Below are 24,499 nucleotides of genomic sequence, written 5' to 3'. Positions count from 1 at the left end.
CAGGCGGTTCGGGATGCATCCTGTTGGCATGGGACCGTGGGGAAGCTTGCCTTGCTGCCAGCCATGCAGAAACTGTCCTGTGGGTAAACAGAAGCTGTTGGCCCCAGGGTTCTCACCCGCAGAGCTGGGCGAAGAAAGGAGTTTCTGGCTCGCTGGCAGTTTCCAAAATGTGTTTTGGGTCGAACACGACGTGTCATGCGACCCGAAGCAAAAGGCTTGGTCTCGATTTTTCAGTGGGTTTTACGCCTTTTTAAAACGAATGAAAGTTGAAGTCTCAAACCCAAAAAGGAGTTTTGACTTTCTTAATTTGGGGTGGGTTTTGGTTTTTTGTTTGTTTTACACGAACCATTTGGTGAAACGGATACAGAATCACAAAATGTTTTGGCGTCGCCACATCTGCATTTTTCACAGGGGCGGGAGGGAAGTTTTGGCTGAACCATGTCGCCCAGCATCAATCATGAGCGCTGACGGCTTCAAGCAAATCGTAGGGAAGCCCAGTTAAGGGTCTTCTGAGTAAGAATTCTGCCCAAGGGTGGCCCCGCTAGTCTAAGTGGTGAGTGTTTTAAGTTCAGCACAAGTTGCATGGAAGGCACATGGCCTCTGCGGCAGTGAAGTTTTCAAAATGCCTGGAACGGGCAGGACAGTACTGAAATTCCACACCTCCCACTTTGGGTCTAAGTATTGCTACCACACCCCTCACCATGGTATCTGGGCCCTTGTTCTGTTACCCAGAGTCCTCATGGTGCTGCATGGTGAGACACTGGCACAGCGGAAGGGAATGGCTTGCTCTGGAGGATCCTAAGGGTTCTCCAAATCCAAAATCGGAGGCTCTGAAGTGCTATTGTGCTAGCCAGTGTGTTGCCCACGTGGCATGAGCTTCTGCTGGAGCAGAAGGATAGAAACACACTGGGGCGGGGTCTAGCTGGGATTCTCCATGCCTGTGTCCCATAGTACACCTGTGTGTACCTACTTTCTCTGAGCACCGTCTGCGTATCAACATCTGAATTCTCGCCTCACTGTTCTCCTCTGAGGAGCTGAAGGCTGAGCCCCCATGTTCTTTCTCTCCTGACTCCAGTTTCACATCTCTTGCTTCACAATTGGCGGTTTGATGAACTGCATGTGCTGAGTTTGGTTCTGGGATGTTGTACACAGTATAACGCTCATGTCCTTCAGAAGGGGTGCTGCTCAGCACATGTGTAAAGAACATTTCAAAAAGCCAGCTAGATGGAGCCTTTGCCCTGTGGCTTATGGCACAGGGCCAAGGGATCAGGCTATTTTAACCTTGCGAAGTCATTGTCATCGTCTTTCTTGCCACTTCCCTGTTTGGGGTTGCCGACTTTTATAGAGTTTTTCCAAAACTCATGATTGTACACCTGGCTGTCTTGCAAATTGGTCTCTGTAAGGTCTGCTGATATCTGGTCCCTGTACCAAGTCTTTGGCCTCCACCTTGGTCATCTTCCATCCATGTTTGTTGCAGGGGCTGGCCTATCGCTATGAGTCTCAGATCTCTGCTGGACATGTCCATTCCAATGTAGCCTTATCTCCCTCAACTTGCCTTCAGTTGGGGCCCAATCATAGGCCCCTTATAATTTCATTTCATTTTCTGTCACATCTGACCATCTCAACACCTTCTTCTCTGTGATGGAGAGCATTCAGATTTATTTTCGTGTGGCTGGCCAAGTCTTTGTTCCGTACGTTAGGATAGGTTGAATTATAGTTTTATGTTCTCTTCCTTTTAACTTTACTGGCATCTTTTCGTCACATGTGGGTCAGCTCCCACCACTTGCACGAAGCAGCTTTTGCGCGATGCTGGGGGGCACTATTGTCCGCAACCACTGATCCTAGGTATTCTTTCACTCTCTAAGCCGTCTGCCTGTGATTTGTTTTTATGGTGTGTTCTCCTCCTTCAGCTTTCATCACCTCAGTCTTACCAGCGTTCACTCAACTTTCACTCTGTTGCCGCTGTTCAGAGTTGGTTTGCTGGGTCTCCATACATATCACAAAGTCACCAGCGAACCGTTTATTCCAAGGTGGCTCCCTTCAGATGTTCTCATTTATCACATCCAAGACAAGTGCAAAAAAAGTGGATCCGCAGTGCAGGCCAACATTTACCGGAAACTCTCTGCTGCAGCCCCATTTGGTTTTGACTGTGGCAGTTACTCCATTGTCTATATCACAGATAAGAAGGACGTATCCTTCTGGCACACCTCTCCATCACAAACTCCACCAAACTAATTCTCTTGGTACACAGAGGTGCTCGGATACTAGGTCTCGTAAATTCTAGAACCTACCTATATACTCGTTCATTAGCCCGTACATTTATAAGCCGACCCCCCAAGGTGGATAGGTAAAAATAGTAAAACTGTATGACCCTTTCATAAGCCGACCCTATATTTCAGGAGTTGGAAAACTTTGGCTCCCAGCCCGTCAGGGTAAGCCGCTGGCAGGTCAGGAGGTTTTGTTTACCTGGAGTGTTCACAGGCACGGAGCCCCTCAGTGTGCCACTTCCCGCAGCTCCCATTGGCTGCGAACGGCGAACTGAGGGGCTCCATACCTGCAGACGCTCCAGGAAAACAAAATGACAATGTATTAGATATTCAATTCAATGATTTCATAGAATTTAAAATCATCAAATTTTGGTGTAGGCCTGTTTATAAGCCGACCCCTGCTCTTTGATGCGTCCCTTTTTTACCAAAAATATTCAGCTTATGAACGAGTATATACGGTACATTTTGGAGTAAATTTAACCCTCCCTTTTCAATTCGCGGTAAGCATACATAAAACTCTTCTAATGGCAAAATTTGCTGCAGGGAATGCTGATACCTCTAATTCCTGCAGAGCATGTCTATTTAGTTCAATTTTTATTGAGATCGTGAGATTTTCGAGGTTCATTTCTAGCCCCTGGATTGGGTCTGAGAGAGTGAAAGCTGCTGATGGGTTTTTTTTTTTTACTAATATTTGAGTAATGCTGCTAGGGCGGAAAAATAAACCCTACGTGCAAGCTAAACAGATTACCCAAATATTTGATTCCATCTCTCTCTTGGAAACACACAGCGAAAAACAGCGAGGAAAATTATTTTTATCAAAGCAAAGGGGGAATAAAGCTCAGAAAAAACACTTAGGGGTGGGAAAAAATCTATTCAAGGAGTCTGACTTCAGCCTGAGATAATGGACATTCAGTGCCCATCTTCCCGGCTGCTCATTCACTTGGTACGATACCATTCCTGCATTATTAACTCTAAGCTGGCTGGTAAATCTTTCTTTTGTGGGAAGGTGGTGGCTGAAACCCCGGTCAATGAAAGAGCATAAGTGATCCCTCTGTCATTGAAAATAAAGGAGGCATCAGAGCAGCTGGAAACCAGGTGGTTCTTACCAGGTTCTCACCAGGTGTTGTGTCAAGAATTACCCACTCTTGGGCCAGGGAGGTGGTTAGAATGGGTGTTTGCCAGCAAGGCAGCTGGGTTGTGTTCTCGGCTCTTGCTCATTTGTGTCACTGGTCACTTTACTGCTTTGTGTCTCTGCCTCCCAGCTGGTAGCATGGAGATACTACCCACTTTTGTAGAGCACTTTGTGATCCTTGGATCACTGTATACTGATTCTTCAAAGACCTCTGAGGCTTGCAAATACTGCTGAGCGAGCTGGGGTCTGCTTCTCTCCCAGGCCCCCACGCGCATCCCCACTTTATGTTCCCTGCTGTTTTTTTCCACTCCCTTGTTATAGGACTTTATGTGTAGTAACACCAGGTCTCCCCCTTACAGGCCCTTGCGCTAATCCATGCGGTTCGGATTTCTCCCGCCATGTGGAGCTACCCCTCTGCTTTCTGCAGATTTGACCAGGTTTGAACTTGCACTAGAGAAAAGCTCTAAAGACAAAAGGTGACATCTTGGCCCCACTGGGTATGTCCATGCTGCAATAAACCACTCAGGGCTGGCCTGTGTCAGCTGACTTGGGCACAGGCTGCAGGGCTAGAAAAACCGCTGGACCCAGGCTATGACCCTCCCCCCCTCGGGAGTGACATGCACAGTGAATAGAGACACCATTGTAATTAGGTTTCAGAGTAGCAGCTGTGTTAGTCTGTATCCTCCAAAAGAAAAGGGAGGACTTGTGGCACCTTGGAGACTAACAAATTTATTAGAGCATAAGCTTTCCAGGGCTACAGCCCACTTCATCGGATGCATAGAATGGAACATATAGTAAGAAGATATACATACATACATTCAGAGAAGGTGGAAGTTGCCATACAAACTGTAAGAGGCTAATTAGTTAAGATGAGCTATTATCAGCAGGAGAAAAAAACATTTGTAGTGATAATCAAGGTGGCCCATTTAGACAGTTGACCAGAAGGTGTGAGGACACCTAACATGGAGAAATAGAGTCAATATGTGTAATGTCCCAGCCACTCCCAGTGGCTGTATGGGGAGTGAAAATACCACACTCTCGCTTGCCATGAGGTCCCTCCAATCTATTTGCAGGCTAAAATACACACCAGTGCAGGTTTGAGATTCTAGTGGTATTTGGGCAGAGCCCAAAATAAGGCCGGCACAGTCTGTCTCTTCCCTTGGGGATACAGAGTCCGTTCTTGTATTCAGTGCAATGCAGTATGTCGGAATTGGTGCGTAGCCTTTCATGCATTCATGAGGATACAAGGAGTTTGCAAGGAGTACAACCCTGATGCTTCAGGGCATAAGCCAGCCGCTGAACAGGTTAGGAAGTAACTTTCCCAATGGCCGGGTTAACCTAGAACTGCCTTCTCCAGGCTTTCTTGCACCATCCTTTGAAGCAACTGGTTGTCTGAGAGAGAGGAGACGGGAGGCTGTGCTGGATTGGCCCCCCGGTCTGATGCGCTCTGCAGTTGCTGTATGTGGTTGAGGGTTGACCGTACTCTGTCACAGATGCCCTGCCTGAAGCGCCCCCCTTCCAGAGTCGGGGCTCTGGCATGCCTGCCTGCCTGCCAATAAACGGCAGGAGAATAGCTGAGCTGCAAGTGAAGGAAAACCTCTTATTCTGACCAGCAAAGGGCATAAAAATGACGACGGCCCCTGACCGCCCCCGGCTGCCATCAGGTGTTTAGGTCCCTCTCTAGAGCAGGGAGTTACTTGGGTTGACGGGGGGGCCGGTGGCTTGTATCTGAGAGGATGCTCCAGTCATGCCACCTGCTCTTCCTCGTGCTTTGAGAGCCCCGGCGGTTCCATGTGAGTGAACGGGATGCGAGCGAGGAGCCGCGCTTAGCCCAACCCTTGTGTTCACCTGTGTTCTCTCTCTCCTCTTACAGATACCGTCTTCAAACTCCGAGAGGAGAGCAAGCTTCTCCGGCAGGCCCACCAGGATGTCCACTCTCAGCTGCTTGATGCTCAGGTAATAGATGCTGTTAACAAGGTAGCCAGAACGCAGTGGCCTGATCCTGAAGTCAGGTGAATGGTGTTTATAACCAGCTTAGAGCAAACACACCAACTGGATAAGGCTTCCCAGTTGCAGAGGGACTAATGGCAAGAGGCCTTGTGCTTGTAAAGCCGGTTTGATCTAGTGACTCAGCGCACATAGACCTTAAATCGGAGACTGGGCTTTGCTGCCGGCTGAGATGAGATGAGGAATCTCCTGACCTTAAGGTTTCCCAGGGCTTTCCACTGTTGTTGGTTTGTGCCTTGGCCTCTTGACCAGCACTAGTGACTTTCTAAAGTGTTGTGCTTGCAGAATGCTTTGAGAAGGTGCTGGGGGGGGGGGGGGGGGGGCTGAGCAGTGGTCTCATTTGAAGTGTGTGATACTAGGAAGGGAGGGGATTTATTTAGGGGCGGTCACAGGAGGTCTGGATGAAGCTGAACACAGGGAAATGTGAGCAGAGCATCCCAAGAATGAAAAATATCCCCCCGGGGAATAAACTCTGAACTGAAGTGACGGGAGCATCATCCTTGGAGTGCTTTAATTAGCCAGAGCCCTAGGGAATACTGAAGGGAACAGCTCTCCACTGGCTGGGGCGTGGCCGGCTCTCCCAGGTGGGGCTTGTCTGTGGAGTCAGTGGTGTACACTGAGTTGCACCATAGACTTTCCTGACTCTGGCTCTCCCATCCCAGTGGGATACCTGAATGGAGAGGACCGACTGGATTTCATGCATAGACTGGGAGGCCATCTGAAAACGAGGGGTGAGGACTCCCTGGCATCTTCCGGAGGTCGTTTGTTGTTAAACAGCAGAAAGAAACCCACCTTCTTTGCTCCCAGTGCCTAAGAGCTGGACGGAAATCCGCCACAACCCAGGCCCTTCGTATGTTCAGTATTCGTTTAAGCTTTGTTCGGGAGACGATTCTTGAAGGTATCTTCCATTCCATTTCCGATGCCCTACCTTTTGGGTTCAGTCTAGGAGGGGCTGCAGCACATCCTCCAGCTCCGAGGCTTTTAATAGAGCCCCCGGCCTTTCAAAAGGAACTGCTGCTCCATTACTACCTTGATGGATCATTCATTGGGGAAGCCTCCTGCCAGCTGAATTTTCTTTTCGTCTCTTCTTCTGAGGAGGGGAAGACAATATCCAGCCCCAGTGTCCAGATCAGCTCTGCCCTCCCTCCTCCCACCCCAGCTCGGTTCTATGGCAAAGAGACATGCAGCCTTCCGGCTGTAAGTGGGCTGTTCAATGCAACTGGAAGCTGTTACCCTTTGATGCTCTGTGTGCAGTGACTTGATGGTCTCAGCTGAGGGGTCTGCGTTACAAGACCCATGCTGCAACTGACTCTCCTCGGTGCCCTGCTCAGCAGTCTCAGCACAAAGATGAGGGTTGAGGCAGGTCTGGAGGGAGGTGTTGGGGAAGGTTGCTCTGATCCTGTTCATGTTGTGTCGACTTTGTTCGCTAAGGGAAGCCTTCAGCCTCCAGGGCTGCCCCTCAGTGCTCTTCACCAGCACGGAAATCACTTGGAACGGCTGTTTGTTTTTCCTCTCTCTGCTCTAGCACAAAAGTCTCAGTTACACAATTCACAGATTAGGCAAGGGAAGCAGCCGGTGTGGTTTTAATTCAAACCATCCAAAAGTGTCTGGCAAGTCCCCCAAAGATCTACTTACCTCTAGCACTCAGCTCTCTGTATTATGGAGCCTGGAGTCCTCCATGATCTGCTTTTTTCAGTCTGAATCCTTTGGAAAGAGCTTTGCAGGCTGTGTTCCTGCAGGGGCTTTGTGAGGTTGGTTGTACAGACATTTTCCCCGACATCTTTTAATTCTGCTTATCCCAAACTGACCCAACCCCAATATCATCCCAGAGATCAAAGGTTACACTGATCTGGGACTTGTTCTGTTAGGCCCAGAATGAGTCCCAAGACTATCATGCTACTAGAACGGGAATCAAAACCCTTGGCTTTGGGGAGGAAGAGATTCAGGAACATCTGCTTGGAAGGGGATGAACAAAAACCCTGAGCTGGGGAGAAATCTGGATCTGAGCTTTGGGGCTGAGGCCCCTCGCTATGCTAGACTAAGAGACCAGTATGGTCCTGGCAAGGTTTTGGGTCCCCTAGTATTAGGGACAACTGTTCTGCACTCTTAAAAGGTGGTAGCAGGGTGTGAGACCACTGACCGTGAGATCACGCCATTCTGATTAGCAGCTTGCTTCCTCCCCAGCCACTGGAGTTCCAACATATCTTTGCTAAAATCCTCTGAGCCCCTGTTCTCAAATGGTCTGAAGTCTCCACTGCTAATCCTAGCTCTTGATGCAAGCAGTTCTTCGGGGATTTGTGTTTTCATTAGGTGTTTGCGTGAGGCATATCAGGATGGGGAGCCTGGATCCCTAACTGAGGTCCATAGACACGACCATCGTGCAAACAACAAATGACAAATACAGGCGGCTGCTGAACGTCTCTGGCTGAGATGGCTGCAAAGGTGCTTTGGTTGGTGGAGCAGGACAGATGCTTTCAGGACCTGTAAACCTCTCCGAGCACTGGGCTGGGCCCAGCCCTTGGAGTCACAATGATCCCTGCTGCATGATTGAGACAGTAGTAAGCATTAACCAACCTCTCTGTGGGTTAATTCCTCCCGCAATAACCAGTGTGTGTCATTAAACCCAGCTCTCAGGAACGTTTCCATCCCGAGTGGTGTTCGGTCACCTTCTGCCGACGGCTATCCAATTAATTGCAGAGAGAAATAGTGCAGGGCAGTCCTGCCTGGTTGAGACGGGGACTCGCTTGGGAATACAAATAGGCACTCGCAAACGGTAGAAAATGGTTCTCCGGCTGCTTCGTGCGCTGATGCTTTTGCAGAGGGGGAGGCCTTGGAAGGGTTCCTAAGAGCGACACCAACAACATGTCCTTGTTCAGCTGTAAAAGCTGCCGAGCGGGGGTTGAGTTTTTGAGGCAGGGGGCAGAGAGGGAGGCCTGAAGCGCAAGGAGCATGTAATGCATGCAGGTTTCCTGGAGAGGCGCTTGCGATCAACACGGCCCCTGAATCCCAGCACATTGCAGGAGTCCCACTGCTCCAAGACAGGGCTGGGGGCCACGGGGCCCCCATTACGGGCAGGCACTGCGTTTCCAGTGCGGCACTGCGCAAACCGGACAAAGTTGGGACTTTGCAGATTATCGAGGGACAGGAGAGACCGAGGGGGCATCAGTGTCTTTCTGAGGCCCTCGAAATGAGCCAGACCTCCAGCTGCTTTGTCAATATATTTTCTGAAGTCATGTCACTGGCTGGATTAACGTGTTCTGTTGCTAATTAACAGCCTGCTGTCACACTCTCCTGGGCTGTGCGCTAAGCTCAGAAGCGGGGAGCTGGCTGTGGCTGGATGCGGCTGACAGCCAATCCTTCCCCTGAGCCAGGCGCCGGGGGTGCTAAGGGCTGGAGGGGAGGGGATTTTTCTTCCCCTTATTTGCAACACTGTTCTTGTTTCCTGGCCTGCTCTGCTCTGGATGGCTCCAGGGAGTGCCAACATCATGAAGAGTTCATCACTTCAGGTTAGTTCCCTGAATCCAGCGCCGGTTTTTGGCTCAAGTCCAGGTCTCTGGATCTGAACGCAGTCGCTCTGTGACAGCTGTTTGCTGGCCCATGTGACATTTAATTGGATGGATGAGGGGGTAGCTGAGTAAATTTCCCCATGGGCAGGTGCCCAAACAACCACCAACGTACTCGGAGACTAGCCTGGTGGTTGAACTGCCTTTCCCCTCCTCCTCATGACTGAGGCAGGTTGGTGGGACGGCTCGCACAGGCCCGGTCCGTGATGTGCCCAATAAATAAAGGACCTCAGTCAATCCAGCACCCTCCACTGGGGCCTACTTCTGTCCCTCACTGTTTCACAAATTCTGGACAGCATCTGCTCATTCCTTCAAGGAGTGGTGGGCGTTGTCCGGCGTCTTCTGCCTGGTGTCTCCAGCTGGTGCCCTTGTATTGACCCTCACTCCTATGCCTGTTGTTGTTCTGAGAAATCAGCTGGGTCCTGGTGCTGGTGCCCCTCCCTCAGTTTGGGGGCAGGGCTTTAGTTTTGGGTGGGCCTAGGCCCTCCCACCCGAGATTCAAATAGGCCAGCATCCATAACCAGCACCAAAACCAGCAGGTGATGCAAGCGGCTCCAGACATGTGCCCCCGCCCTACCTGACAGCACCCTTCCTGCAGATTGAAATGCAGCTCAGCTTTACATCGTTTTGGCCTCTTTACCAAAACTCTCAGAAATAGCCTCAAATGTGGATTTAGTGATGTGGGCACCTGTCCTCTACAAAGCAGATTGAGACCGAGCCAGCTCGTATAGGCCATTGAACAGCTGTTGGAGGGTGGCAGGTTTTCAGGGGCAGCCTCGGTCAAAACCCGAAGTGCTACCGGTGAGAGGCTCCATGTCCGTTACCAGACACCCTTGTCTGGCTCACTAAGTGCTGAGAGCATTTGCACCTTGGCAGCGAATGCAGGATCAAGGGTGAATAATTCTTTAGCTAAGCACCTCTCAAATGCTCTTTCGTGGATTCTGTGCTGGGGATATTATAGCAAAGCAGTTAGGAAAATGAAGCGTATTTTGTGTGTGTGTGTATCTCACACACACTCTCTCTCACACACAAACCCCTTTCTCTCTGACATTTAAAAAAACATGTTAAAAGATTATTATGGGTACAAAGTCAAGTACTCGGAAATTAGGAAATGCCAGAACTAAGGCTGCTTGTGTTACCTTATTTCACTCCCTTGTGCTGTGTCCTGTGGAAAAAAGAGTTTGTGATCACACAGTAAAAGACTCTCATAATCATGCACAAGGGAGTTAAATTTAGGTTGCCATTGACTTCACTGGGGCCAGGACTTCGCTCTTGGTAGCTAAGCAAGCAGATTCCTGCATCAGCCAGCAATTCTTGCTATCAGTGCGGTGCTGATCTGCACCAATCTTGCCTTCCTGTTGCAGATGACAGGTGAGTGTTCATGCAAAGGGAATTTACGGAGCGTGCTCATTATCAAAGGACTGCAAAGCACTTGGCACGCCTTAGTAAATTGACAGGAGCATTGACTAGCTGGTGTTCTGATAGTACAGATGGGTGAAGTGAAGCACAGAGGGGCGAAATGACTCTCACCCAAGGCCTTGCAGAGTGAATCAGTCTGTGCCGGGTTTGCTAGAATGAAATCTCTCTGGTTTGTTCTAATCTAGCTAATCTCCTACCAGCTGGGCTGATCCTCTGTGTCCCACAACCCATTCCCTACCTCCTTTCCTGTGCTGCCTTGTCTGTTCTTAAAAAACCACCACTGCCACCCCTGAGGTCAAAGCAAAATATGATCTCAAAGGAGAGACTTGAAATCAACAACCTCTGCTCAAGGAAGTTTCCTCCCAAACTTTCCTCTCTGCTTGGAAGACTTATCGCCCAACTCCGGTTTGGCAATCAGATGAAAAGAATTCCCCTCCCCTCCTCCCACGCAGACTTCCCTATGAATAAAACGGAGAGGCGTGCCAAGCCCCTCCTGAAAGGCTTTTTCAAGCCCTTTCGCTTTCCAGGGTGGGGAGGGAGGAAATGAGCTGATAAGCCGCAGCAAAGAGAAAAGTGTTACATTTGCCTTGGAGTCCAGGGGAATCCATTTTCATTGAAGTAAATTGAATTGTCAAGTAGAATTAAGCCAATTATTGTCAATCCCTCTGAGATGAACTCATCCACTGAGAAATGGTTCCATGGAAAAGAGCCTTGACCCGAACGTACATATGTACATGTGACCCAGAATGAAAGGGACCAGACAATCAGAGGTGTAAGTGCAGAAGGAATCCATTCTGCAACATAGGCTGTGAATAGCACTGTTTGAAAAGTCGGTTTCATGGGTCAGCATTTCCGATGTAAAAAACGGATGGTAAAAGCTGGACGCCATCGGGCTTGCTGGGGTAGGGAAAAACTGAGTCTGAAATGCAGGACATCCGTGCAGTTGGGACAGATGGGAGAATGACCGTGGCGGAGACTAGCTCTTCTTGGGGGCTTGCTGCAGTCAGTGATGGGGTGGTGCTGGACAATAGATGTGAATTCTCTCCAGCTCCTACTTGCACACGAACGCCCCGCCCCAGCCTAGAGGAGAGCAGGACTCTGTAGTGATGTCTTTTCCCAGCGGGGAAATATTAACCCTTTGTCACCTGAGTGTTTATTTGCCCTTCTCATTGCCCCAGACCCAGATGGAGGAGTTCAGGCAGCTCAAGGAAGCTCTGCAGAAGATGCCAAGTTTCAAGGAAGTGGGACCTGTGAAGGGGCAACAGCAGCTCCAGGCATTGAAGGAACAGCCCCCGGTGCTGGGCAGCAACCATTTACAGTTCTCTAGGCAGAAGGTACTTGGCATTGGGCCTTGCTGGGTTCCAACCTGGGCATGTGAAGTCTCCTGGGGAGAGGAATGCTGCTTGATGGGGTGGCTGAGTACCTGGGGCTAATTCTTCTCCCTTCCTGCTCTCCGTAATTAATGCAGCCTTGCAAAATTCTTCCTTCTCTCCTCCTTCCAGGTGTTTGCAGCCAACGGGGCCAAAATGCCGCTGAGCCCCGTGGATCAGGAGAAGCCCCCTGGTGGGAGCCTGATAAGACCACAGATCTCTGGGGTCAGGAGCCAGGGAGAGGGAACTTTGCCCCAAGGCCAGACCTCGCATAATAATGATGGCCCCAGGCCCCAGGGCAATGTGCTGTTCGCCCATCCCGCCCCACTGCAGGAAGCCAACCCACCACCAGCAGCCCTGCCTGCCTGGCCACAGGGGCACGGGGACAGCCCTGTGATCCGATTCACACGGACAGTGAACAGTGTGCAGAATGGGAACTCGGTAAGTGGAGCGCAGTCAGCTGTGTAATCCAGGCCGGGACCTAGGGAGAGCCTGTGACTAGACAGCACAGGCTGGGAGCTAGGGAGTGAGCGAGAACCACAGGGTCTGTCTGGGTCCAGCAGCCTCATTTTAAATTTGGAAGTGAAACCAGCCCCCTGTCCTGGGAAATAGACATCGTTCAGCACAAAAATGAGTCAATTCCTGCAGTCTGTAATGAAGCAGTGGTGCCCGCAGCCATACACACGTTACTCACAGTGCATACCCTTGGCAGGGGACATGGCTGCCCAGAGGGTGGGTCCAAAAGGGCAGTTTGCGCCAGGCTCCCATTTGAGGGGGCCCCCAAACCGAGTGGCATTGTGACCTGTTGTGCAGTGCCTCAGCGCCACTCAGGTTTGGCTCTGAAGCTCCTCCATCAAGACGGAGTTGCCAGGTCAAATTTTGGTGAGTGGCCCTGCGATCTTGCGTGCTGGGTCATGATGACCAGGGTGGGGAGTCAGGCCCCACCACCACTGCAGGGTGAGTGCGCCCCAGGTGAAAAATTTCAGGGGGTGCCTGTGCCATGAAGTGTGGCAGACTTTGAATTCTGAGCAGCTTTGCACTGGAATCTGACCGTTTCCCTAAATATTAACATGCACCCACCATTTTCCGGTCCCCAGAGTGCTGTGGCATGGTTTAATGGGCTACTCTGCAGCAACTGCTGCCCCTAGATTCATTGTGAACAAGCAGGGTGTTTTTATTTCTGTTGATCGTGAGAGATGACTTTTTTCCTCCCCTGGAGTCTGACCGCTTTTGGTTTCCAGCTTTGGTTTCCATTTGCAGATTTCTTCCCTCTGAGCTGAAGAGAAAGGTGGATCCCTCTCTCGCTCAGTCTTCAGGAAACATCCTTTGCGAGGTGTTTGCGTTTCCTTTTCCCTGGGTGCTCTCCTCCAGGGGGAGAGTGCTGACTGCAGCCTGCGGGGCAGCCAAGCAGGACTTAATGAAGTGGTCGGACTGTTTCTGCTTCTCATTTTCCCGGTTCTCGCTAGACTCTGAGTCACTCCCTTTGCAAACTGCTGGACAGTAGTTCAGAGAAGGGCTGGAGCTTGCAGTCCTATGGCAGCGGGGATTCCTGCTCCTGGGAGGATGCTCGCTTTGCAGATAGGTCACCGTAGGTGTCTTCATCTAACCTCATCCTGTCTACCCCTCTTCGTCGTCTAGCTACAGCCCAGAGGTGGACCTAGGGCTTCAGCCACATACTAGGAGGATCCTGTCCACTTGCTCCAATGGGCTTTGGATGAGGCCCATAAAATCCATGGGGATCAGCTACAGGCTGGTTCTTCTGCTGTGCAGTCAGTGGAGCTGACTCCACCGTCAGCCAATGGACAGGGAATAAGTGGGTGACCAGCCAAGTCCTCTCCTTCTCCTTTGCATTCATCTAGCTCCGGAGGGCACTGCTCATCCATATTTATCCTAGTTATTCATGGCCTTTTCTATTGCCCTCTTCACCATGGCATCGGAGTGCTTTGTGGCCATCATGAATTTATCTGCCCAACACCCCCCTTCACTGTCCCCTCCCCCCCCCCCCGCCCAATGAGGTGGGGGAATATGATCATCCCCATATTGCAGCTGTTTTAGAGAGATTAAGAACCTTCTTTCCCGAGGTGCTGAGCACCCACAGCTCCCATTGACTCCCACCAGTTAGCGACTCTCCTGGTACCACACAGCAAGTCTGCGGCAGAGCTAGGAACCCACATCTCGGGGTCCCACGGTGATGGGCAGGTAGAGCTAAAAATGCTGCCTTAGCCAGGTGCAGGGACCCGCGAAGTGAAGCTGGGCATTGGTGTATGCGGGAAGACTGGAGACGGGGGCAGGGGATACATTCTAGAGTGCAGGTGGGGGAAAGAGGCACCAGAAATCTTGGCTGTTGGCCGTGTTGGTCCCTGATCAGTCAGTGCCTATTTCTCTCTCTGTGCATCACTGTAGGCATCTTTTATGCAGCCTGTGGTTGGGGACCCCCCAAACTATATTTATGTTTCAAACCACATGTGGATGTGGATTTTCACGGCTGGCCTGGTCCAGAAACACTCTTGGTCTCAGCCTTGAGTAAGGACATCCTGTATGTACTCGGGAGGATGGTCCAGTGACTAGGGCCCTGGCCTGGGACTCAGAAGAATGGGTTCAACTCCCTACTCTGCCATAGACCTCCTGTGTGACCTTGGACAAGTCACTTGACGCCTCAGTTCCTCATCTGTAAAATGGAGTTGTTAATAGCACCGGCCTGTCTCACAGAGATGTTGTGAAGATGAGTAAGTGTTAATTACATCCTGACAAACCAAACCACAGTATAATAACACTAATCGCAATGTAGTTACATAGTAATTACTGTACCCTTGTTTTAAGGTGCCCTTTTGTCCCATGGGCACTGGCCTGCTGAGGACAGGGCAAGTACATTTCACATAGCCCGCCCAACAGAAAGGTATTTTTCTTAACTCGCTGGGACATGAATTACTTTCCTTTTCTCAGAAAATGGTAGCATGGCTGGCAGGGAATGCATCTCCCCTGCAGAGCAATTCTTGTCCCAGTGTTCCCTGATGAAGGATGTGATCCAAAACCAGGAACCTTCCAAACACAAGGCGGCAGTGCGGGTCCGAGAGGCCAGGTAGATTGTACAGATCTTTGTCCTCTCTGCAGGATCACAAGGTGGTGGTGAGCATTCAGGGGAAAACCAGTGAGGAAAACAATGCTCCCAGACGGGTGGTGCCTCATCTGAAACACCCATCTACGTTGGAGAAGGAGGCGGCTCCAGCCAACCATCCCTTGGCAGGGAACAAACAGGCGCAGATGCAAAGGTTTGTACTGCAGGGCTCTCCTCTTACCCTCAGAGTTTAGGGGGAAGAATGCTAAAGAAAGTCATCAAGACTGGCCCATTGAACTCTTCCCCTTGCTGGGGTGTTCAGTGTTATCTTCCATATAAAGAGCTGCAAATGAAGACTCCAGGTCCTAGCATGCTCTGCTCTTTCTTGATTTGCCCGTGAAACATCCGTCTTGCTTCAAGCTGCAGGCCACTCGTGTCAAGATGCAGCGCTGCATGCTAGGACGCATGGCCTGGTGGGTTCCATTTCCATGTGAAAGGGGAGGGCAACAGGGCGCCATGTTGTGGAGCTCTCCATGGGCTGCATTTAGCCAGCAGGGTGGGCTTTGTCTACCAGTCCTGTAGGTGTTGTGCAGTAAGGAGAGACTGAGGAGCTTCTGTTGAGCAGGGTGCAGGGCATGGATTGAGTCTTAGCTGGAAGAAATGGCAGAGCAGAATTTTGAGTTGACTTCTGCCAACCTGTCTGTGGAGGGGAACTTAAAAATAAAAATGGTGTTGTTTAGCAAGCTGAAGAAATACAGCAAAGTGGAAGCCAGACATCTTCAGCAGCAGGGCCGTTAAGGGATCCCATCAGCTTCTCTAATTAAGAGGCATTAAGCTGTGTATTAAAGCTGAGGTTCACTCATGTTTTCCACTAATTAATTAGTAATCCATCAAGCTCTGTGGGAACAACCAAAGCAAGATCTGAAGGCTTGTCAATCTCAAGGTTATATGGTAATCGAGAAGTAGCAGGCGACTGGCCCCAATTGAGATGCTGACTTCTCCTGGCTTTGCATCTGGGTTTGAGGTGAAGGTTCTATCCTCTTTTCATTTGTGGATTTTCTTCCATCTTGTGGATGGAGCTGCTGCTTGGGTCCATGTCTCCGTCATACCAGCAGGGGAAGCTTCTTTGAAGAGCCTTACATGATTGTAAGGTGGACACCTAGACCTTGTCTACATATAAACGTTGCACTGATTTAAAATGTTTGTTAAATCTCTTGAGTTAAATTCTGGCGCATTCTCCTGAATAGATGCACTTGAATTTAGGTGAGGCCTTAGTATGGAAATTTCCGAGCCTCTTGAGGGGCTGTAGTTTTTATTAGACAAATGCAGAAGGCCTCTTTGTACATAGCAACCTCCATCGCTCAGCCTTCATTCCATGGTATAGGGGAGAGGAGACGAATGCTCTCTGGGTAATTTACAAATAAAGGTGGATTCAGAAGTAGGTGGAGACCGTTACACTCAGATCATGAAATGAATACTTATTGTTTGTATTGCGCTCACGCTTAGGAGCCCTAGTCATAGACCAGGACCTGTTGTGCCAGGCGCTGTACAAACACAGAACAAAAATACTGTCCCTGCCCCCAAAGAGCTGACCATCTAAGTGAAGGTCTCAGCTGACCAGTTAGCAGAATGAGCATTCTGCATGTGAAAACACTTTCTGATACTGCAGTTCTTCCAAGTTTGGCTATGATCCAAAAAGAGCATCTTTCTCAGCTCATCAGCTCCCTACATATCTCCAAGTTACATCTACTTACTTTACTGAAACAAACAAGATGTAGTTCCTGTTAGATCTGCAGCTGCAGTCAAGCTGGGGGAGAGACCGCTTCTGAATTGTCAACTGAGTTCTGATGGGGATAGTAACAGTTCATTTCCTCCCCCTTGTTCTTGTTCACTTAGGTTGCCAGCTCCTCAGGGCAGGCACTGCCTCTTCTTATGTATCTGTAAAGCATGTAGCCCAGCAGGGCCCTGGTCTCAGTCTGGTCCTCTACGTTCCACTGAGACAGCAATCATACTAATAACCTGGCTTTAAGAAAATATACTAGACGGAAGGGGTTCTGTTGTTACGGGGCTCCAGAGCCTCAGTGGAGGTGGGTGTCACTAAAGGCACCAGCGCTATATGCGGTTGCATATAACACAGAGGGGAGTTTGTCACCAGTAAGTAAGTCCGAGCACGCAAGCGTTGAGCTGTTTGGCACATGGAGAAGGAGGCCACAGCATGGCACTGACCCAGCATTCTCCCTGAATGGATCTAAGGTCAAGAAGTCGTCAGAGCAGCTAGGGACTGTCCTATTACCTGGATAGTGTTTGAGGGGGTGGGGGAACATCAAGGTGACATTCTCTTGGAGATGTCCATGCCAAAAATAACACGCAGCCTGCCAGAGGCAAAGAAGCCATTTGTCCAACGCGAGGAATTATTGCAGGGGTGGATTAGATCAGCAGATTCCAGAGAGGCCCTTGATAGTTGATTTACATTTTGATTGTTTCTGTGGTGGGTGATCCAGGATGATATTCTGGCCGCAATTTCCTTTCTAAAAGCTTGCGCAGTGGCAGTGTGCTGGCTTTAAATGCAGCAGCTGAGCCCGGTGGGAACAGGCAGAAGGGAGCTGGTGTTGGCGAGCTGAAACCACTTCCACACAAGGGTTCAGGGAGGACAGACAAGTTCTACAAGCCAGGAACCAAATCCTAGAGTGGCTCCAGTTGGCTAGGCACCAAGAATTCTGGGATACGCCCAGAAATCCTTGCGCCAGGCATAGGTAGCTGCAGCCCCAGTGCGGACACAGGTCTACAGAGTATAGGGCACGTATGGCATAGCAATGTGGATTCTCGGAGGCGGGTTTAGCTAACGTGCTCACATGTGCATGAGCCAGGACCCAGGGCCAACCTGCAAAGTAGACATATGAGTTGAATGCACCAGTCCCACTAATTTTAATGGCAACTGGGTGTCCAAATCTCTCAGGCAGATTTGAAAATCTCAGGTGGTGTGTGCATCTGAATTGGGGATCTCAGGCTGTATAAAGGAGGAATCTGATTGTGAACTGAAGCCGTTTTTTGAGGTTTAAAAGTTCTGGTAGTGCCCATCATTTTTCACTCCTGAAAGTCTCCATGCCTCTGGGATTGGTGATGGAAGTGGTGAAATGTTGCAAAGGTTTGTAGCTGTTCTGGAGAGTTTCCCCTGCTGCTTTCGCAGGAACAAAGTGTTCAGAGAAGCAAACTGGTCTTCTGGGGGCTTTCCCTGGATTCTGAACCTTTAGGTTCACCCCCTAAAAATTTGAAGTCGTTCCTCAGAAATCAGGGCCACGTTCAGGTCTGGTGTAGGTAGGTGCCACTCGAGTGAATCTCAAGGTCTGGGTTTGGCTCTTAGTGTGTTATAGATCTTCAGAAGCGCGAGGCTAAGTGCTTGGGTGATTTGAATCTTGTCCATCATGTGGCGTTTCTGCAATGAGCTGGGTGGAGAACAGACCCCCTTGTTGGAGAAGTCTGGGCCATCTTTGTACCCTGCATAAAAGACACTTCCCTCTGGCACTGGATGAGAACGTCTGCATAGGTATTCTACCTTAAACACCCCTCTACAGCCCCCTCCACAATCCATCTCTGCATCTGTAATGCACATTTATAGACAGGGAGTGGAGCCTCTGACTAGCCATGTAGAGATGGGCTTGTGAGCTCAGTGGTTGGTACAGGTACCATGCAGAGATGGCAGCATTGAGGAGAAGAAGGGTGTGGCATTTAGCATTTGTCCTGTTGCCAACCATCATTAAAGCCTTGTTGTGCCAAGAGGGAAGCAGACAGACAGACAGTGGATCCAGGTAGCAACAGGCGCATGTTTGAGGCATAGCATTCACAGGGAAGGATCAAACTCCCAGCCTAGCTCATGGCTGGCCAGAAGGAGCTGCCCGTTCTTCCCCAGAGCTCAGAGTCAGGCTCGCAGGCTGGTTGCAGAGGTCGGGCGCTAACAGAGACAGACACCCCACCACCACCTCTCCGAAAGAGGACACCCAAGTAGACTTTTTCACCACAACAGCTGTCACAATTATTACAAAGAGCTTATGAGAGAGATTTTATTAAAATAGACAAGGAAAAGGCTATCTGCCGTGCTACACTACAAGAAGTTCCTTATACAGTAAAAGCGGAGCTATCTGGCACTTTACCAGCCAGAAGTCTCTATAAACCGGCATTTCTGATCTTCATTGAAAGTCTGGTTTATAGTCCGGTTGGTGCGGGGCTGGCAGGCTCTCTGCCTGGCTCCGTGTGGCTCCCCGGAAGCGGCGACGTGTTCCTGCTGCTCCTCAGCAGAGGAACAGCCATGGGGGGGCTCCGTGCACCGCCCCTGCCCTGAGTGCAGGCTCTGCAGCTCCCATTGGTCGGGAACTGTGGCCAATGGGAGCTGCAGGGGGGGTACCTGTGGGCAGAGACAGCTCACAGAGCCATCTGCTGCGCCTCCTCCTAGGAGCAGTGGGGACATGTCGCAGCTTGTGGGGAGCTGCCCAAGGTGAGCGCTGCCCAGATGTGGCACCCCGAAACCCCTCCTGTGCCCCAGCCCTGAGCCCCTTCCCACACCCAAACTCCCTCCCACGCCCTGCACCCCCTCCCACACCCCAACCCCTAGCCCTGTGCACCCTCCCACACCCAAACCCCCTCCTGCACCCCGAACCCCTCATCCCCAGTCCTACCGTAGAGTCAGCACCCTCACGCCTCCCACACTCAGCCCCCTGCCCCAGCCCGGATCCCCCACCCGCACCCTGAACCCCTCATTTCTGGTCCCAGCCCAGAGCCCGTACCCCCTCCCACACCCTTTCTCCCTGCCTCATCCCGGAAAAATGGTATTCCATCGGTAAGTATAACTCTTAGTGAACCGGAATATTTGACTAACTGGCACTCCCCCATTCCCCCAACATGCCGGATGACAAAGCTTTTACTGGATCGTTATTTTTCTTAAAAAAGCTTTCTACACTCGTAGTTCAAGACTCTAGAGTTCTCAATGATGATTCTTCAGAGTTTGGACCAATTATTAGAAGACTATGGTACACGTAGCATTATTACTTTTTATATCTCAGCCTTTATTTAGAGGACTTTCGGTTTGGTATTTTTCCAAAAAGGCAAATTTATGCCTTCTAATATGTGGGAAGCATGAAAATGTATCAATTTGGAGTTAGAAAATATTGCCACTGCTATATGGATAATTTATCACAGGGCATGAATAAGAGATTAAAGCAGTTCTAACAATACATTGCATTTATAAAGCATATTTTATTTGGCATTTGTGTAGCATATTAATTGTTCTGTAGCTTTTTCATGTAGCTTGCAGGGATAACTAATGCTATTGGCCCCTTTGCTGGAGACGTACAATTAGGCAGCAGTTTTGCATGTGTGGGAGGTGGGTTTCTCTTTGTGTTGGTTTGGTTTTTTTTTCCCCTGCTTGCGTTTAGATTATGAAATGCCAACAAGCTGTGTGGCTTGTTCTGTTTTTATTTCTTTCTTTGTTGCAGCTGGCAAGACATTGTTAACAAAGTGAATGCCCGAATGGATGAGGAACAAGTGCACGGTTACCCAAAGCACCTTCACTTTGACACCAGACCTGAGCAGAATGGCAATCTATTGCTGGCCAATCAACAAAGAGGGGCAGAGCATGCGATAGCCAATCGGGAAGGAGACAAGGAAGGGACGGATGATGAGGAACTTGAGATGGGTATGGTTTCCAAAATGCAGTGAAGTACAATAATGACCTGTGCTTACCAAGGGGGAGGTTTTTGAATAAAGGAAGTCTCTCAAAAACTCGAAGAGAAATTTTAATTTGAAATTTTTGTCAGGAGATATCATGTATTTTAAATAATCCAAACTTGGTCATTTTTGCCCTAGTTTCTAGTCCCTTTTGTTCCCTCTGCCTCATGCCCTAGCTCGGTCCTGTTTAGTTTCTCAGCATTGCAGGAGAATGCTTGCCGCCCCCAGTGTCTCTAGCATTAATTCATACACTCCCCCGTTGTTCCTGGGAGGACTCCCATTCAAATACTGTCATGGCCCAGCCCTGCTTAGGGTTAGCGCCGAGAGGCTCAGAGCACAGATAAACCAAGGCATGTTTCATTGCGAATGAGGTACAATTGCTAGGAATTTTAAAAACTCACTGCCTTGCAAAGTGCAGAAATGGAGCCTGGCTCTGGGAATCCCCTGACATCCTCCCTGCTCCTTTGTCCGGGAGGAAGCATGCGTAACATCTGCAGTCCGCTTATGGATGACTAAGGAGTTTGTTTTCCTAGGGATAGATGGAGAAAGGACCCGCCTCCTGTAGTAATTTACAGGAGAGGCTGTTGCCCTTATCCTCCTCTGTCATCGGAGGAGTGCAGCGCATCATCTTGTTATTGGGGATAGGGCGGCCCTTTCATCCAACCTTGACCTGTCCCCTTTCTCCAGGCCATGCACGTCATACGCACTAAAGCAATGTGCCAGGAATTCACACAGGCTGCGGCAGTTTGTTTCCCATCTATAAGAGAGGGATGGAGAATCCCCTTCCACTGTGTCTTGCAAAACTTGAGTTCAATCTCCCATGTGATTTTTTTTTTTTTTTGGAAGAGGGATTCCAATCTTAATCATGGCGATGAATTTCCCAGTATCCTTTGGGGGCAAAGCGCAAGCCATTTCAAAGGCCAGCTAATTCCTTTAGTCAGTCAGACAGCTGCAGCCGCTGCAACTATCTTGGAAGACTCAAAGTCTGTGCGTCTGAGCAGCTGGGGGAGACCAGCGCTCAAACCCATTTGGCACATGTTAAGTTGTACCCTCTGCCGCTCCAACTGCATTCAGAATCCCCGGACTGGCTCAGCCAACTAATAATGTATTTGCAAGGGAAGCCATTAAAAAGGGGAGAAGGGGGAAGCATTTGACCCGGTCTGACCCATCATCAGGCCAGGAATCTGGTTCATGAATAATTCACCAGCTGAGGTTTGCGAGGGAGGAGCCTTTATCTCTGCTTCAGTTCACAGGCACAATGTATAAATATTGTTACACTGAAGGTTGGGCGATGGTACCATGTCATTGTTATCATGCAGGACAGCTTCAGTCTTCCAAACAGGGAAACTGAGGGAACAATGAATTGCCCCTCTGTTTAGTGATAGCTGAAACAATAGAAGATGATTGCCCAAGGACTAGACTGCTTTCAAGCCTGGGCAGTGGGTGGGCCATGTGGTTCCAGGAGTTTCCTGGGGATCTGATAACAAATGCAAGGATGAGGGATATATTTGATTGTAGCCGTGCATCTGTGTGCAGGAGAGAAGCGGCAGAAACACCTCAAACAGTGAAGGCAACAAGGAAACCACAGAGACAGCGAGAGAAATGTGTGACCTTGAGGGGGAAAAAACGAAAGTGAGAGCTTTTGAGCAGAATGCTGGCTGGAATCTTTGAACAGAGAAACTGTCTCGCTGCTTTTTGATTCCTAGTGTGTTCAGGGAAACAGGACTTGATGTACGTTCTTTGTAAATAAACAGGATTGCATCAAAGAAATACCTGACTCCATCATCAATTTCTGTCCCTAACTGAAACAATCCACAAGATCCCAAATATTGATTAACTGCTTGGGTCTAAAAGGCTAGCCGTGTTAATGCAGATTTGATCAATGCAACCGCATGGGGTTACTAGACGAAGCTGAGCTAACAAAGTTTCTGTTGCCTTTGGTCAGTGACCTATATCTAACTGTCACTGGGATTCTGAATGCAATATTCCTTAGGTTGCCTAGTGGGTGGAGCAGGAAGTTTAGGAGTCAGGGCTCCTGGGTTCTATCCTCAGCCTCTGGGGATCTGGGTTCAAATCACAAGCGAAAATTAGTTTGGTGGTCTCAGCCTGAACCCTTGCCAGTGGATTTTGGCACAGTTTTCATTCTCTGCTCGGGAGAGGGCTCGGATTAGGAATAGCAGTGGTGGTGAGGGGCAGAGATGCAGGTCGGTATGACTAACAGAGGCTTAGATAATAAGGCCATAATAAAGATAGGGAGGAAAGGTCTAGATCATTGGGTCAGTGCCCTTCCAGTGCAGGAGAACCTCTCAAATACTGGACATGTTAGATATTAAACTGATCCTGTGCTGATCGGGTCCAGACAACTGGACACAGAGAAGTGTGGGGGTTGCATGAGAAAGAGAGGAGAAGCCATGTTCTTGTTTCAAAGCCCGGATGCTTTGTCCCTTCCCATAGAAGAACCCAGCTGGTATTTCATCTTTAAATGACCTGCTTTCGACAAGTTCCCTCAGAAGAATCAAACTAATTGCCTCACATCAAAGCAAACTCTTCTTTGAAGGAAACAGGCTCGCACTGGGGGGGTGGGGATGGGGGGAGTGTTGGGACCAGCAGGACTTGGCCTCCACGTCTTAATTGGGATTAACGCCCTAGGGAACGACTTTACAGCCCAGGCCATGAAACTATCTAATTGGGAGTCCTGTTGCCTCTTGGTCTCTTACTTAATGTTTCAAGAGGGAAAACTTGGCTAATGCTGATGACATACAGCACAGAAACACTGACCCAACTCCCTGCCTCCGGCCTTCGTTAAGGCCGTTCTTGTCAAGGATTGTTAGGAGAAGGATAATAAATGATGCGCTGTCAAAATGGGCGATTAGTGCTCAGCTGTCTTCCCACCCCCGGAGTCCTGAGAAGCGTTTCAGGCAGAAATACTACTTTTCTGTTGCTTGTTTTTGCTACTAAAAACGCATCCGGGCCTCAAAGACACCGGGTCTAATGCAGCCAGACTTGGACCACAAGCCTGGAGGGAGAACCATCTCTGCACCCCAGGATTAGAGATTACAGCGAATGAAGCTGTTTAATGGGAGGGGGGATCATTTCTGAATGGGGGAATCATCCTAGAAACTCATCTCATGATTCTGTTAGCACCCTGTGGTTCCCTCCAGTGCGCCCTGCTTTACACCCCCAGTCTGCCATCTTGTGGTCGCCATGATTCTCATTGGGATGTTCTTCACAGCTCATAAACCCGGCTTCTAACTGGCCAGAGCCCTATGGGATGCCCCTCCTTTGCTTTGTGCACCCTCAGGGGACCCGTGCGTTGCCTCCTCAGCTCTCCAAGCTCCTGCCAGACTGGGGGGTGAAGGAGTGGGCGCGGCACCTCGCGTTCCCTCAGAGAGCTACAGATTGGTGCTGCATCCGTCCCTTGGGACGCACCTGCCCTGTAGATTACACACCAGGCCGAATGGGGCAGCCTGATCCTGGAGGCTGCTTTGCATCACCCCTATCAACCTGCTCTGCTTGCCGCTGCAGTGGTCAGCATGACCATTGGAGCCAGCGCAACCAGATGCGGTAGCTGGACCCACTCGGATCTGGATCCAGATCTGGTGGGGTTTGGGCCTCCCGCTGGTCAAAACAAAGGGCTATCCAGGGTCCCAAATGTACGACGGGAGAAATAAACATAATGAGCCACCTTGCTTCCCGCAAACTGATGCTCTGTGCGGTTCCCCTTTCCTCTCTCCCTTGCCACATGGGGCGCCGGCCTTTCATTTTCAACCGCCAAGTGCCGACGAAGGGCAAAGTGGCGCCGACCTGTAACCCGCCGTGGCACAGCTGGGCCGGGAGCGATGCTCTGACTGGCTGCACAACTGGGTTGTTTCCATGGATACCGCCCAGCCTCTGCAGTAGCCCAAGGGACCGAGAGCGAGACTAATTCCTGAACGTACAAATGGAGTGACTGAGCATCCGGTGGCTCA

The 24,499-nt window shown here is 50.0% G+C and overlaps 1 protein-coding gene across 2 annotated transcripts in view; it reads left to right on the top strand.

Annotated features, from left to right (window-relative positions):
* Positions 1–24,499, top strand: part of LOC142000755 (uncharacterized) — a 71,710-nt gene that overhangs the window by 32,861 nt on the left and 14,350 nt on the right. For both annotated transcript variants that reach the window (XM_074975281.1, XM_074975280.1), the window contains 5 exons: positions 5,273–5,355; positions 11,567–11,722; positions 11,891–12,199; positions 14,870–15,027; positions 20,300–20,499. In XM_074975281.1, coding sequence (XP_074831382.1) covers positions 5,273–5,355; positions 11,567–11,722; positions 11,891–12,199; positions 14,870–15,027; positions 20,300–20,499 — 906 coding nt within the window. The remainder of the gene's footprint in view (positions 1–5,272; positions 5,356–11,566; positions 11,723–11,890; positions 12,200–14,869; positions 15,028–20,299; positions 20,500–24,499) is intronic.

The sequence above is a fragment of the Natator depressus genome, chromosome 18 (assembly GCF_965152275.1).
Source record: "Natator depressus isolate rNatDep1 chromosome 18, rNatDep2.hap1, whole genome shotgun sequence".
Lineage (NCBI taxonomy): Eukaryota > Metazoa > Chordata > Testudines > Cheloniidae > Natator > Natator depressus.
The sequence above is the reverse complement of the archived record's forward strand: the minus strand, read 5'-3'. Positions and strand labels throughout refer to the sequence as shown.